General features: G+C 42.2%; 1 protein-coding gene across 5 annotated transcripts in view; it reads right to left on the bottom strand.

The window, feature by feature from the left end:
• LOC146519281 (receptor-type tyrosine-protein phosphatase gamma-like) overlaps nt 1-15,594 on the bottom strand; it is a 303,364-nt gene that overhangs the window by 211,251 nt on the left and 76,519 nt on the right. For all 5 annotated transcript variants that reach the window (XR_014874022.1, XR_014874021.1, XM_085159100.1 and 2 more), the window contains exon 2: nt 10,192-10,302. Coding sequence is in view for 3 of the 5 variants with exons in the window: in XM_085159100.1 (XP_085015226.1) it covers nt 10,192-10,302 (111 nt within the window). In the remaining 2 variants the exon portion in view is untranslated. The remainder of the gene's footprint in view (nt 1-10,191; nt 10,303-15,594) is intronic.

Here is a 15,594-nt window from a genome sequence, read left to right as displayed (position 1 = left end):
CTTCTTTTTTTCGGTACCGGTACTAGTTTTATTTTGTTGTATTTATCCGCGACACCTTAAAGGCCGGTCTGTGAAAATATTGTCGGGCATAAACCGGTCCGTGGCGCAAAAAAGGTTGGAGACCGCTGCTCTTAATTGTTGTGACACGTGTTCGAAATGCAGAGAGGTGCGCTCGATTTGCCACACGGAGCAGCGCGAGAGTAAAGCACGAGGGCGGGGCTAATAATCGGCTCAGTCATTTTTAATGATCGTTGAAAGCCCAGATCGTAATCGTGATTAAAATTAGATTAATTGAGCAGCCCTATCATCCTCCGTCCTTTTTCTGAAAAAGGTGGCATTCAGAAACATCCAACTAAAATATTTCAGCATAATCAGGAGGGGCAAGAGCTGCAACTAGAGTTGGGGTTTGTGAAGGGATCTTCTTCCCTGCACGGATATGCTTCTTCCTGCCGTGGTCCCACTTTAGGTGGTCCCATCCAGCACTCAATGTTTCTGTAGTTCCTCTTCCAGTGTCCTCATTCTTCACATGGAAGGCAGGTATTCTTTATCCACTTGGTGGGCCACATAAAACACATCTTTGACCTTGAGAAGACATTACAATTTAAAATCTGACAGTTCAAAGACATCCTATAAAAGCTTAAACATCCAATAAGACACATGATCACATCTGACTTAAGGTAAGAGAGAAAGTAAGAGTCACCCTGTGTTATTAAGACCTTGAAATCAGATAATGTGTTTTATGTCAACTGAATGTGTATATCCAAGGTGACAGTATTAAAAATGTATTACCATAGTAACAAAGAAAAAGGTAGTGATTCAAACACGGCACAGTTGGTGTTACACATACACATACTCACACTCCTTGATATAACACTATGCCTCATGGCCTCATCAGATGATGTATGACAAATGAAATCTTTAGCCAAGATGAACTGAGCCAAATTCATTAATAATTTATGTTTGATGGAGCATCTTTAATATTCAGGGCATAATTAATAAGTAGGGGCATTGGTTGCTCTTAGTTGAGGAAATCATGTCAACAGCAGATAAATGAGACAGGGAATCCTGTCATCTCACACACTCATATGTACACTTCTACACAAAAACACACACATGGATGGATGGGACAGGACTGTAGCCCTGCTTAGTGTTTGTCAAAGAGTGAGAAATGACCATAAGCATCCATCCATCCCCCCAACTTATCCTTGTCAGGGTCATGGTGGGGCTGGAGAAACAGGGTACACCCTGGACAGGTCACCAGTCTGCTGCAAGGCTAACACATAGAGACAGACAGCCATCCAAACTCACACCTACAGACCATATAGAGTCACTAATTAAGCTAACCACATGTCTTTGGACTGTGAGAGGAAGCCAGAGTATCTAGAGAGAACCCACGCAAACACCACACAGAAAGACCACGGCCAAGTGGTGGAACCGAACTCAGGACCTTTTGCTGTGAGGGAACAGTGTTAATCTGCGCACCACTGTGCTTAGCACGAATGGTCACAACAGTTGTTCTGTTTTCAATGTGTTCATATGCCAGTGACACAAATAAGTGTAAGGTGTGCTTCTATTGTTATACATCGAAAAATGTTGAATCTTTTATTTTGACATCTGGATAGACAGGAGGGCTCTTGTTCTGACATGTGCATGGACAGGAAGCAGGAAATGCAGAGAACAGTGGGAAAAGCATGGCTACACCTTTGTAATCATTCATGTGGAATCCAAAGCAATCCTTCAAAGGAGTCCTTCAGAGGGCAATAGTCGTAGGCTCTGTTGGTTCTTTGTATATTGGGCAGTTGATAGTGGGGTGTTTTGAGACATTGTTTTGTACTTTCTTTGAAGTGAAGTTGTGGGGTGTAGCTTCTGAGCTGGTGATACAGGTGTGCGCTCGCCCACTGCCTGCTTGTTTATCGGTTTGCATGTCTACAGTATGCTTATTTCGTAGTCTCCTGTGTGGGTGCCTGAATATATTTGCCTGCTGATTGTATGACAATAGATTAGGAGTTTTGTATTATGTGTTTTTCTAGTTTCACTCCAGTTCAATGATGTCAGTGCAAGTTGATTGCTATGGTTGGAGTCATTAAAGGAGCAAGTACGCTCACCTTCCTGGCTCTTGAAAAGGAGTTTGGCTGGCTGTTTATGTTCACACTCAGGGAGTTTAACACATAGAGAGAACAGTCACAACAGTGCTAGATTTTCTCAGACAAACCTGCACACACTCACATGCAGTCCCTTGAGTGTATCACTGTGTGCGGTGGCTGGATATTATCAAGGCATAGTAATGAAAAATGGTCCCAGATTACACACAGCTTTCTCTAAATAAACCATAATCAGTTTTGGAAACTTCCAGTCTTCCAGTGCAATGCAGTGAGGCTGGAAGGATGGGCAATGGAGTTTAAAAAAATGCTAATAATATAAGCAGCAACAAAGCTCAGCACTTATCTATTTATCTATCTTGTTTGTTTCTTTTTGGTTTTTAGTGTTCAGTTTATTTAGATCAGGTGATCAATATACAGAGTTTATTTAGAAAATAAAAGAAAAGCAGAACACACTTCAATATCGCTGTTTCAGTTAAATATGGAAAAGGAGTGGGAAGAAGTGCTTTCTTTTATTATTATTCATTCTTTTAGACCTGAGTGCAGCAGTGTTGATAACGTGACCCTATTAAACAGCCTGAAGACATGTCAGCATTCAGGGTTCTGCTCTGAAATGATTCTGAGTTAGAGATCCTTCTCTGTTACGCTGGGTAAACAATACTCTTGGAATACCTCAAGGCTCTATTCTGGGCCCTGTTTTATTCTCCCTGCTCATGCATATACATCCGTTTCTAATATCATATACTAGATAAAGTATAAATTATTATCATATCATCATCATGATGATGCCCGACTCTTCACAGGACACGTAAATGCGACCATATTTTCCCAGTTTTGGCTTCTTTACATTCTAGAATTGATTTTAAGACTGATTTAGACTGTTAGGTCAGCTGATAAGTTGCTTCTAATTGTTCCTTGAAGCAGACTGAAACACAGAGGAGACGGGCCTTTGTTCCACAGTTTAGGCGCAGCAATCGCAGTCTGCCTCTTCAAATTAGGATCTTTCCAACACTCAACATTTTTAAATCCCATCTGTAAACACATCTTTACTCTTTAGCTTTTAATTGTGAGTTTGGTGCTGTTCTCTTTGTGTGTGTTTGTTTTACTTTTTACTTTGTACAGCACTTTGGTCAACCTGTGTTGTTTTCAAATGTGCTCATAAATAAATTGATTATTTTCATACACAACCTACCCCAGAGATCTACAATGGCGCAGGCATTAATAGAGAATATGTCTGTGAAGGTTCTCAGTCATCCAGGTCATCGTAGTCAAAGGAGCTTGCAAAGAAAAGCGTCTGGACTTCTTTAAGTTGCTTGAAGACGTTTCACCTTCATCCGAGAAGCTTCTTCAGTTCTAAGGTCAAATGGTGGAGAGTCCCAGATTTAAACCTGGTGGGAGTTTCCCCCCACAGAGGGACAAAAGGACCCCCTGATGATCCTCTAATCGCCTGAGCCAAGGTGTGAAACTGGGTGTGGCCAGGGTTTCGGGTGAGCTCATTGTGAAACCTTATCATGTGAATTCCTGAGGTCAGATGGCCCAGGATGTGAGTGGGCGTTAAGGCGTCTGGGGAGGGAACTCAAAACTGGATTATAGATGGCAGACAGTTGGTGTCGTAAACCACCGCCTCTGTTCAAAGATGGTCGCTCACAGTGGACATAGATGCTTCTTTCACTCCTCTTTCAAACCATCTGTCCTCTCTGTCCAAAATGTGAACATTGGCATCCTCGAAAGAGTGACCTTTGACCTTTAGATGCAGATGAACTGCTGAGTCTTGACATTAGAACTGAAGAAGCCTCTCGGATGAGAGGTGAAACGTCTTCAAGCAACTTAAAGAAGTCCAGACGCTTTTCTTTGCAAGCTCTTTTGACCATTAATAGAGAAGCATCTGTGTCTGAAAGAGTCCAGATTTTTTATAGGAAAATATCAGTGGCAGCAAAACATGGCTAGAAACCACTGGACAAAATATAATGCACCAGCAAGCCCTGAAGTCTTGATCATCTCACTGAAACACAAACTGGAGGATGAGTAAAGAGTTGCTAAAAAATATCAATAAAACAAAGACAACACGCTCCCCAAGCCTACCTCAGAGCATGAGTGAAAGGCATTTAACTGAAGCCATACCGGCTCAGAGTCCCCCAGTTTAACATGGTTCATGTCAGGTTTTGAGGAACCAGGAGCTGCCGATTAGAACTGGGTTACTGGAACAAAAAGGTTTAAGTTGACAAATAAAATAAAAAATAAAAATAAGGAACTGTTGGAATGCTATTACACAGGGATTGGTGTGGGAACAGGATATGGGAGCTATGAATTCTTTTACATCCAACATCTAGAGTGTTTCATCATCCAGAAGTTGCAACTGCTATTACAACTAGAAATTAATGATGTACAACACAAATGCTATGGCAAGGGGTAGCCAAGATGTCAGGTCAAGGGTGAGATATCATTATCTTCGCCCCCTGAGATTTGGTATCAAGTCCCAAGAACGACTGGTACAATGAAGGGGTTGAGCCAACCTAAAATTGAAGACAAACTGGAAACCTGGAAGCCTGGACCCTCCGTGGCCTACTACAGACTACAGGTAACTTCTGAGAGGCTACTAGAAGATGTGATTGCCACATTATGGACTGTCCCTATTGTGATCCTCACTGAAACCAACCAGCTGATCTATACCAGGAGACTAGAGGCCAAGATAAAGGCAGCATGGAGGGAAGTTAGCCCACTATTGGAGCACAGCAAGCGGCCTATCAGTTGCTAGTTGATTCTGTTCAGCAAGGTTACCACAGTAATTTTTCTGAACACTCTCACAATGGCAGACATCCAGGACAGAGTCTCCAGTATGAAAAGTTGGACAGCACCAGGCCCTGACATGATTCACAGCTACTGGCTAAACAAGCTAACAGCACTGCATTAGTGTCTGACAGGACAAATAAACCAACTGCTAATGTAGAACTTCCCAAAGTGTGGGGCCCGCCCCCTATGGGGGGCGCAGAGCCATTGCAAGGGGGGCGGGGTGTGAAAAGGGAAAAAACAAACAAACACTTGGACACTGCTAGCACAGGGCGCCCACACAAACGCAAAGCAGGAGATGAAGCATCGCTGAATATGTTTCCAAACCAACTTCATTCTAAGCCAAAGACTAGAAAATATGGTGAAGCATATCTTCCCTTTGGTTTCACCTGCACAGGTGCCGAGGTAGGTCTCCCTGCAGGATTGGTTTTCCCCACGTCAGGAGCAGCGCTGGGCTCTCCAAATCACGGACAAACAGCATCCCACATTCTTGATTTTTAGTTCACAAACACTTGTTGTAATGAATAACTACTCCTGACATGTTGGAGATGTTTGCTCTTTATACAGTAAAGTTACAGTGGGATACAAATAACATCAGGCTGATCCTGCCCGGACAGTAACTGTGTGTGTATATGTAAGCGTGTAAAAACTGCAGATAGTGAGATTAACAGTATTTTGTCTCTATCTGCTATTCTGCTCTTCATCTTATGTAAACAATAACGTGCACACAGCGTGACGTGAACAAAGGCACATACCTTTGATGTTGCGTGACGAACTCTGTATTCCTCGTCCACATGGAAATGCAAGAAAAGGAGTTTTAAAAAATCTCAGTTTTCTGTGATTGGAAATGCCGTTTACGTGGACGAAACAGCTGCGCTTTCAAAAATACCCGTGTAGGTGTGGATGTAGCGTAAAAGAGTTAGTAGTTTATTTTAGTTCTACCTGTAATTTATTGCAGATTATTTGTATTTGCTTAATTGTTTACTAAATGTTTGAGGTGTGAAATAAACGCAATGGAGCAAAATATGTGTGTGTGGCTGGAGGATGTGTTTGTGCTAATGGATGAGAGGAATTGGGAATGGCTATCTTAAGGCCCAAGAACGATCAAAGAACAGAGATCAGTGAGTATATCAGGAAGACAGCCACCACTTTTAGGTGCTTAGTAAAAACTGGAAAAGGAGGGGAGCAAGAACAGGAACCATCATGGAAGGACAGACGCCTGAAAGACATGTACCACCACCAGACAGAAGAAGTGGCTGATATCAAGAAATCTGACCAATGGCTGGAAAAAGCTGGATTGAAAAACAGTGCAGAGCCACTAATCATAGCAGCACAGGAACAAGCTCTAAGTACAAGATTGATAGAGGCCGGGGTCTCCCAATTCAGACAAGACCCCAGGTGCAGACTGTGCATAGATACCCCTAAGACAAGTCACATAAGGCACATAAGTGATACATGAAGCTATACCAAGTGATACCAGCATCAGGGAAAAGAAACAAGAAAAGCTTGAGAAATACCACGGGCTGAGCGATGGGCTGGAGAGGAGGGAGAATGAGGGTGAAGGCAACAGTGGTCTCCATACTGCTTTGAGCACTCGGGCAGTGACCTCAAAATTGACCGGCTCCAGCAGATGACATCCAAGAGGTCCATTAAAGTCTGGTCCTTTCACCACTCTCTACCAAGCTTTACAACTTCATCCACAATTTCACATAACTGACTTCCAACCCTTGATCTGACTGAAAAAGGTTTTTATCACCCAGCTTTAAACTCCTGATTCTGTCAGATGATCTCTTCATCTCCAACAGTATATACATACTTCAAGATTTCCCTTACTACATTTCCCTTCCTGTCTGCATCATAGTAGAACAGCTTGAACGCCTGATCTTTCTGTCCTTCCACCTGGACAGACAATTGATCTACATTCCTTCACTCCATCACATCAGCCAACTCACTTCCTTTGCCAGTCGTAGTCTCTGTATTTAAAGTCTCTACTTTGACACTCATTCTTTCTTTCTTGCTGCCTCCAAATACTCCGCCCCACCTTTTCCTTTGTGTTAGCCAGGTGTAGCACAGTTTCTGTCGGTACCCTGCCATAGGAGGTTGTTGTTAACCCAGGCCTGACCAATCCGATATGGGAATCTCATTCTTGATGACTCAAATGTATAATTTGGCCAAGATGTATGCTCTTCCTCACATTCCTCTTTCTCACCCCAACCAATCACAGCAGATGGCCCCGCCCCTCCCTGAGCCTGGTTCTGCTGGAGGTTTCTTCCTGTTAAAAGGGAGTTTTTCCTTCCCACTGTCACCAAAGTGCTGCTCATAGGGGGTCATATGATTGTTGGGTTTTTCTCTGTATCTATGAAACGCCTTGAGGGCACTTTTGTTGTGATTTGGCGCTATATAAATAAAATTGAATTGAATTGAATTGAATAACACTCCTGATTTATCTGAGCTTAGGAGTACACAGGCATGTAGCCATAAGAAGCTTTTTGTCAACAGTATAAATGTTCTAGCAGGTGAATGAATGGCTGCCGATGGAACTGGGTCACTTGTGTTCATTGATTATGTGACTGCTCATAGATGTGAATCTGAAGTGTACAGATTTACACTGGTTTAGCCGGATGCTGTAAAACCGATAAGATGGCCTTTAAAGTGCACACGGATAATGATCCACACAAACTCCAAAAGCAGCCCAGGAGTTTCTTAAGGAAAATAAATGTGATGTTCTTCAGCTGGGGTTTTGTTGTCCATGGCTCTGAACTTCAGGCAGACATTGACCACAAAGGAGAATGAATGGCTGCCACATCAGCCAACTCACTTCATATTAAATAGAAGCCTTATTTTTAACAGTATGTTACCTTTTTATTATTATTATTTTTGCTGACCCCGTAAATGGGGGGCTATGTATAAAACTGGTTGTCAGAAAATAAGCTAAAAATCAAACATGGCTCTATCTGTCCATGAAGCCAGATAACACACACCAATGAGTTAAACTGCAGGAATGTCTTAAAGACATAAAGACCTGGATGGCCACTAACTTTCTGCTTCTTAACTCAGATAAAACTGAGGTTATTGTACTCGGCGCTGAAAAGCTTAGAAATATGGTATCTAAGCAGATTCTTACTCCTGATGGCATTACCTTGGCCTCCAGTAACGCTGTGAGGAACCTTGGAGTCATTTTTGACCAGGATATGTCCTTCAACGCACATATTAAACAAATATGTAAGACTGCGTTCTTCCATTTGCGCAACATCTCTAAAATTAGAAATATCCTGTCTCAGAGTGACGCTGAAAAACTAGTTCATGCATTTATTACTTCCAGGCTGGACTACTGCAATTCATTATTATCAGGATGTCCAAAAAACTCCCTGAAAAGCCTTCAGTTAATCCAAAATGCTGCAGCAAGAGTCCTGACAGGGACTAGAAAGAGAGAGCAGATTTCTCCTGTTTTGGCTTCCTGTTAAATCCAGAATTCAAAATCCTGCTCCTCACATACAAGGTCTTAAATAATCAGGCCCCATCTTATCTTAATGACCTTGTAGTACCATATCACCCTATTAGAGCACTTCGCTCTCGCTCTGCAGGCCTACTTGTTGTTCCTAGAGTATTTAAAAGTAGAATGGGAGGGAGAGCCTTCAGTTTTCAGGCCCCTCTTCTGTGGAACCAGCTTCCAGTTTGGATTCAGGAGACAGACACTATCTCTACTTTTAAGATTAGGCTTAAAACTTTCCTTTTTGCTAAAGCATATAGTTAGGGCTGGACCAGGTGACCCTGAATCCTCCCTTAGTTATGCTGCAATAGATGTAGGCTGCCGGGGGATTCCCATGATGCATTGAGTTTTTCCTTTCCAGTCACCTTTCTCGCTCTCTATGTATTAACAGACCTCTCTGTGTTGAATCATATCTGTTATTAACCTCTGTCTCTCTTCCACAGCATGTCTTTTATTCTGTCTTCCTTCTCTCACCCCAACCAATCACAGCAGATGGCCCCGCCCCTCCCTGAGCCTGGTTCTGCTGGAGGTTTCTTCCTGTTAAAAGGGAGTTTTTCCTTCCCACTGTCGCCAAAGTGCTGCTCATAGGGGGTCATATGATTGTTGGGTTTTTCTCTGTATCTATGAAGCGCCTCGAGGCGACTTTTGTTGTGATTTGGCGCTATATAAATAAAATTGATTTGAATTGAATTGAATTGAATCCAACTGCCAACAATACTGGCAGTGAGATGGGGCATTTCTACACTCACTAATTCTTTTTTGATCCTTTAGTTTAAAATTAGAGATTTAAAATGGGGAATATTAACGTTATATACAGTGATAAGTACCGTATTGCTAATATTATTTGATATTGTCCAATGGAAAGCCCAAAGTGGGAATAAAGAAAAAAAACCTTGCTATGACATAAAAACAAAATATTCACCAGCTGCCTCTTAATCATTTTCCTCTGTGGCTTCAATCCTGCCATTACATCAGGATCTTACATAAGAGCCACAATCAAACATGTCCAGAGGGACAGCAGAACAGCAGCACAAACGGAAACAGTCACTAGCTCTGTTTTTACCTACGAGCTCCTGCACTCTCACAGGAATGACAGGCAGCCAATTAGGCCTGAATGAACATGCAGAAAAACACTGAAAGAAATAAAGTAAAAGATCATTTGTGGCCCGAGGCTGCCATTGCATGGATGGTGAAAGATTAATGCTGCCCTTCTGAAGAACTAAAGGCTCTAAAGGGACGGAGAAAGGGACTTTTTTTCTCCTCTGAAGCACTAGTAAAGAAAAGGGGGGGTTCTGAGACAGCTCCAGGCGACAGCACAAAGAAGCAGAGAATGGCCAAGGAGGAAGGAATCACAAGGAGGAAGTCAAACATATTGCAATGCCAGTGACACAGAAGTGCTTTCACATTGAAACACAGGTTTCTCTTGCTGTACTCATTGTTTTATAAATCTTAGCAAAATATATCACAGGTCACCTAAATGTGCTCGTTGAACAACCACACTTTCTCTATGCAGTCCACACTAATAATGCTAACAATTTAATAATAAACAATAAATACCTGGGTCCCATCAGGTCCCTCTTGTTTTGAAACTAATTGCCTATGACATCAATTTTTACATCATAAAGCAAGAAATTCCCATCTACTGCCTGCATTTATAAAATGGCACCCTAAACACCCAAACCACTATTTGAGATGTTGTTGGAAAAAAGATACAGAAAGTTACCTTCATTTTGCAGAAAGTTACCTTCAGGTGAGACAACAATGCCTCACACAAACCAAAAACTCAAAGCAAAAGTAGATCACGGAGAAACACACCTGAGTATGCCCAGTAAGTCTCTTCAGAGGTGGCTCTTCGAAGTCGTATCTCACCAGTTCTTTGCAAACCTTGGATAGGGCCTTCTGACTCAGCTTGGCTTCCTGTCAACGCTGTGGAAGAGAAGAACACAGGAAAAGGGCAGGTTAGCACAAACAGCTTCAGGAGCACCATCTGGATTCCAGCGGGGTAGGATGACAAGACAGCTGTGTCCTTAGCTACCCTCCACACAAAATGTCTAGTAGCCACACAAGGAACAAAATTCAACAATGAAGGAAAACTATGCTGTGGAACTTAAAACGGTCCCTGCCAGCAGTGAAATATATCAGTGTTTTCACATCATGTGATAGTGTTGAAAAATCTAAACGTATGCCCCTTCTTTTGATATATATAATAATAAAGATATTTGGGGAGATCTTGAATGATTAATGATTCATGGATTACTGGTTCACGTTCGAGGAAAGTGTAAAAGGTCTACAAAACAGCCCAGATCTGGTCCAGTGGACAGAGCAGTGCCAGGTGGCATTCGTACAGGTGAAAAAGTCTCTCTTTGAATTTTGTATTCACATCCAACACTTTAAACACCTTGAACATATGGCAGTAAGAAAGCACTAAGAACACAAGACATTCAAAAAACAAATTAAAGGATAAAAAATTATACATATCTATATATATCTATATATATAGAGAGAGAGATAATACTTAGGGAAATAAAAAATAAATAAATAAATAAAATGCAAAGGAAAAAAGTGTACAGGATAGTCTGTACTGTATACATTCCCAAATTTAGTTGCATATTTTCATTACTTCACTCTCTCTCCAGCCCGTTCTCACTCCCGAGGCGTGACATGGCGACGTTTTGTCACGTCCCGCGGTGTTCTTGAGGAACGCGAAAGGAGACCTTCGGCGTTCTTATGGTAGGCGGCGGGTTATGGCCGAAATCCAGTGCAATGACGCTCCCGCGGTAATAGACGTTCCAGCCCTGTATTCCAGCCCTAAACCTAACCTTATCCCTAGCCCTAATCATAACCTTTTTCCTGAGCTTAACCAGGACTTTAATGATGTTAAATAGCGTGTTTCTAAGCGATTTGAAGAAAAAGAGCGAACATGTGTAGATTGAGTCCATACGGTTCTCATATTTCCTCATTTTTCCGAGGTCATCATTTAGGAACGTGGTGGGTAGCCGAAAACGTAATATGTTGACGATTTGTCACCTAGCGTAAAATGTTACGCTTTGGGAGTGAGAACGTGTTGCTCTCTCCAGTTCCTCAACGTCCTCAGTCTTTAATAGGTCCAGAAGCATCTTCCAAATGTCAAAGAATTCTGATGATCTTTTCCTAACTGCACAGGTCAGTTTCTCAAGAACTAAACTTGATAATACATTGTTTAACCATTGGTCAAAAGAGGGGCCACCAACATTCTTCCAGCATATTGCACAGAACGTTTGGCCTGGAGTAAGCAAAGGTCAACCATCTTCCTCTCCGTCTGAGCTAAATTACATTCATCTGAATAAATGCCTAAAATACAGACCTTAGGACTTAATGGGACAGGGGAAGATGTGATCTGAGAAATATATTTTAACACTGAGCACCAAAAGTTTTGAATCTTTTCACACTCCCACAAACAGTGGTACAATGGACCCTTGTGATCGGTACACTTATAACATATGTGCGATACATTAGGATAAAATTTATTTAGTTTTGCAGGGGAGACATATGTTTCCATTATCCAGTTGAATTAATCATTCTCAATCGGGTGTTGATGGTTTGGGTGTGTGTCTTTAAACATATTTTACTCCACTCGATGGATGAAGTATCTTCTTGTAAGTCAGACCTTCCCAAAGTGTGGGGCCCGCCCCCTAGGGGGGGCGCAGAGCCATTGCAGGGGGGGTGCGGCATGAAAAAACAAAACAAGGCTTGGACATTGCTAACACGGGGCGCCCACACAAACGCAAAGCAGGAGATGAAGCATCACTGAATATGTTTCCAAACCAACTTCATTCTAAGCCAAAGACTAGAAAATATGGTGAAGCAAATCTTCCCTTTGGTTTCACCTGCACAAGTGCCGAGGTAGGGCTCCCTGCAGGATTGGTTTCCCTTCGTCGGGAGCAGCGCTGGGCTGTTTAAATCACAGACATTTTGGAGATGTTAGCTCTTTATACAGTAAAGTTACAGCGGGATACAAATAACATCAGGCTGATCCTGCCATGATTTGTTCCCCTGGTTCAAATCACAGACAAACAGGATCCCACAGCTATTTATGTTTTTGAACCCATTTTGCACAGAGAGGCATTTTTTGAAAAATGTATTGACAGCAATGTTGAATATTATTACACAGGAAAAAAACAACTACACATAAAATAATCACACCGTGACGCCTCTGCCTTTGTAGATGGAGGGACAGTAACTGCGTGTGTAAAACTTGAAGATAGAGACAAAATACTGTTAATCTGACTATCTGCAATTCTGCAATGCAGTTGCAGAATTCCTGTAAACAATAACGTGACACAAAGCGTGACGTGGAAAAAGGCACATACCTTTGACGCTGCGTGACGAACTGCGTAAAACTGTATTCCTCGTCCACACATAAACCCGAAAAAGTAGTTTTAAAAAATCTCAGTTTTTGGTGATTCCAAACACCATTTACGTGGACGAAACAGCTGCGTTTTCAAAATCACCCGTGTACGTGCGGTCGCAGCGTAACAGAGTTAGTAGTTTATTTTCTTACTTTCTTACTTACTTTGTTGCAGATTACTTGTATTAGCTTAGTTTTTTACTAAATATTTGAGGTGTGAAATAAACCGCAATGGAGCAAAATATGGGTGTGTGTGGTTGGAGGATGTGACGCGCGTGCGGGGGGGGGGGGGGGGGTAGGGGGGGGGTTAATATTTTTCTTGTAAAACAAAGGGGGGCCCAGCAAAGAAAGTTTGGGAACCACTGTTGTAAGTCTTGTATCCACTCCTGTCTCTTATTGTCTGAGGTGTCTCTATGCTTCTCAACCAACATGTTATAAAACTGAGTGAGCAGTCTTTTCCAAAACTATTTTTTGTAACAAGCGTTTCTAGGATGGAAAATGAAGGTTGTTGCATTGAATTATTCAATCGAGGCAGAATAAAGCTTCTAAGTTGTAGATATTTGAAGAAGTGTTTCTGAGGCACATCGAACTTTGCCCTCAACTCGCTGAATGACATAAGATTATGATCCTTATATACATCTTGTATTTTCACTATGGCCTTATGCAACCATATTTTAAAACCCATGTCCTTATGTGCCGGAGTAAAGAGCTCATTATCCCAGATTGGGGAAAAACAGGATAACCCCATGGGATCATCCAGTATTTTTTGAACTGTGTGCCAAACCACAATAGAATTTTTTACAAGTGACGGAAGTGACGGAAGTGACGGAAGTGATGGACAAGGTAAGCGACTCATGTTGTAACTGACGTCAGACGCCGGAGATTTTGGCGGAAAATTAAAGCGAATGGTAGTTTACATTTGAACAAATTCATTTAAGCTTCAGTATTACCAAATACACTTATCAATTGTCTTATAACTAACAACATTTGTCTAAATCATCTCCAACACCCTGGAGAACAACGGGGAGAGTTTAGAGGCTCTCCAAGATTACATCGATCAGTACTTCCAGGATCTCGTGATGAAGAAGGCTCAGAGTGCAGCTTCCCTGGCCAAACCTGACACGCTGTCGTCGAAAAGACTTCGCCCGGCAGATTCCCCCGGCACAACATCGCCAGCCGGCAAAGGTATTGCCAACATACTGGAGTCAATCGACCAACGATTGTCCAGTTTCGATGCAAGGCTGTCCTTGGTGGAGATTCTTCACCGGGAATTTAAATCCTTGCGAGAATCCCTGGAGTTCAGCCAGCAGCAGGTGGAAACGCTCGCTGCTGAAAATGCCACGCTAAGAAGTCGGTGAAATGTCTCACAGAAAATGTTACCCAGCTAAATAGAGAAAATAAAAAAATAAAAGAGACAGTTATTGATCTACAAGCTCGTGGCATGCGTGATAATCTGGTATTTTCTGGTATTCCAGAAGCCTTTGATAGACTGCATCGCATCGGCCCCATGCAGGCTTGCGACCGGGAGACCACGTCTTATTGTGGCCAAATTCGGCCACTTCAAACAAAAGGAACAGGTGAAAAGTCGCGGCAGGGAATTAAAAGGGACGGACTTCAGCATGAACGACCAGTTCCCAAAAGAGATGCTGGAACGACGCAGGGTCCTCTTCCCAATCCGACGCAGCTTCACCCAGAAGGGCTCCCGCGCTGTCATTGCTGTGGACCGGCTGTACATGGACGGACAGCTCCACCGCGACCCCGACATCACTCCGTGGCTGTATTAACTTCACACCAGATAAGAATCCGCTACACCCTTCCCCTATCCACTCACACTAACTTGCATTAACTTAACATTAACATCTGCATTAACTTACCGGTATCAAATCGCATCTTAAGTGTGATTTCATAGCAGTATTAACACCGTCAGTGATTTAATTGGAATGTTTCTGTTTTTTTTTTCCTTCTCGTTTTTTTTTTCTCTTTTTCCTCTTCTTGTTTTTATGCTGCTCACCCTTGTCCTGGTTTCTTTCTTTATTTTCTTTCACTGCTTCGATCACCTGCTTCCACACTCATCCACAAACAACATCCTTTATTTCGACACATATGCACTGCACAATCACGCACAGTCATCCGCTCGCAGCACATTTACATCAGTCAGACAGCGCACACAGACCTATAGGATACACACACTTAAGCCAAGCGTACTCATATTAGTAAATATGCAAACACATAGTCAGACTCAGGGAGCATCTCGCCACACATTTTTTCTCTCTCTCCTTCTCTTTATTTATAAACAAGTGATGTATTCTCTCCACCTGTCTAAGCGACACACACAGCGTACACCCCTAGTTATACACAGACATCTATGGGCGCACTAAGGTTTGTTACATGGAATGTAAATGGAGCTCCAGAGAAAAGAGGTTAAAAATATTTAACCAACTCAAAAAACTACAGGCAGATGTTGTCTGAGACCCACAGACCTCTTAGAGGTTCAAATGAACTTAAAACACCTGAGTTTCCTAATGTGTTCTCAGCCTGTTATAATTCTAGACAAAGGGGAGTAGCAATTTTAATACATAAAAAAAATAATTTCACAGTACTCGATACAGTTATAGATCCAGAGGGCAGATTCTTAATCATTAAACTAGGGGTGGGCGATATAAACGATATACGATAGAAACGATATAAATTTGGCCAACGATAGAGATTTTGACTATATCGCTCTATCGCGATAGCGCATGATGATGATGTCATCAAGCTGCGCCTGTTTTGGTCGAAAGCGTCGCAGCAGCTACAACCATTATCATCTGCAAAATATGCCGACAGTCATA

This window comes from Neolamprologus multifasciatus, chromosome 5 (genome assembly GCF_963576455.1).
Source record: "Neolamprologus multifasciatus chromosome 5, fNeoMul1.2, whole genome shotgun sequence".
NCBI lineage: Eukaryota > Metazoa > Chordata > Actinopteri > Cichliformes > Cichlidae > Neolamprologus > Neolamprologus multifasciatus.
Note: the sequence above shows the minus strand (reverse complement) of the source record. Positions and strands in the feature narration are given on the sequence as shown.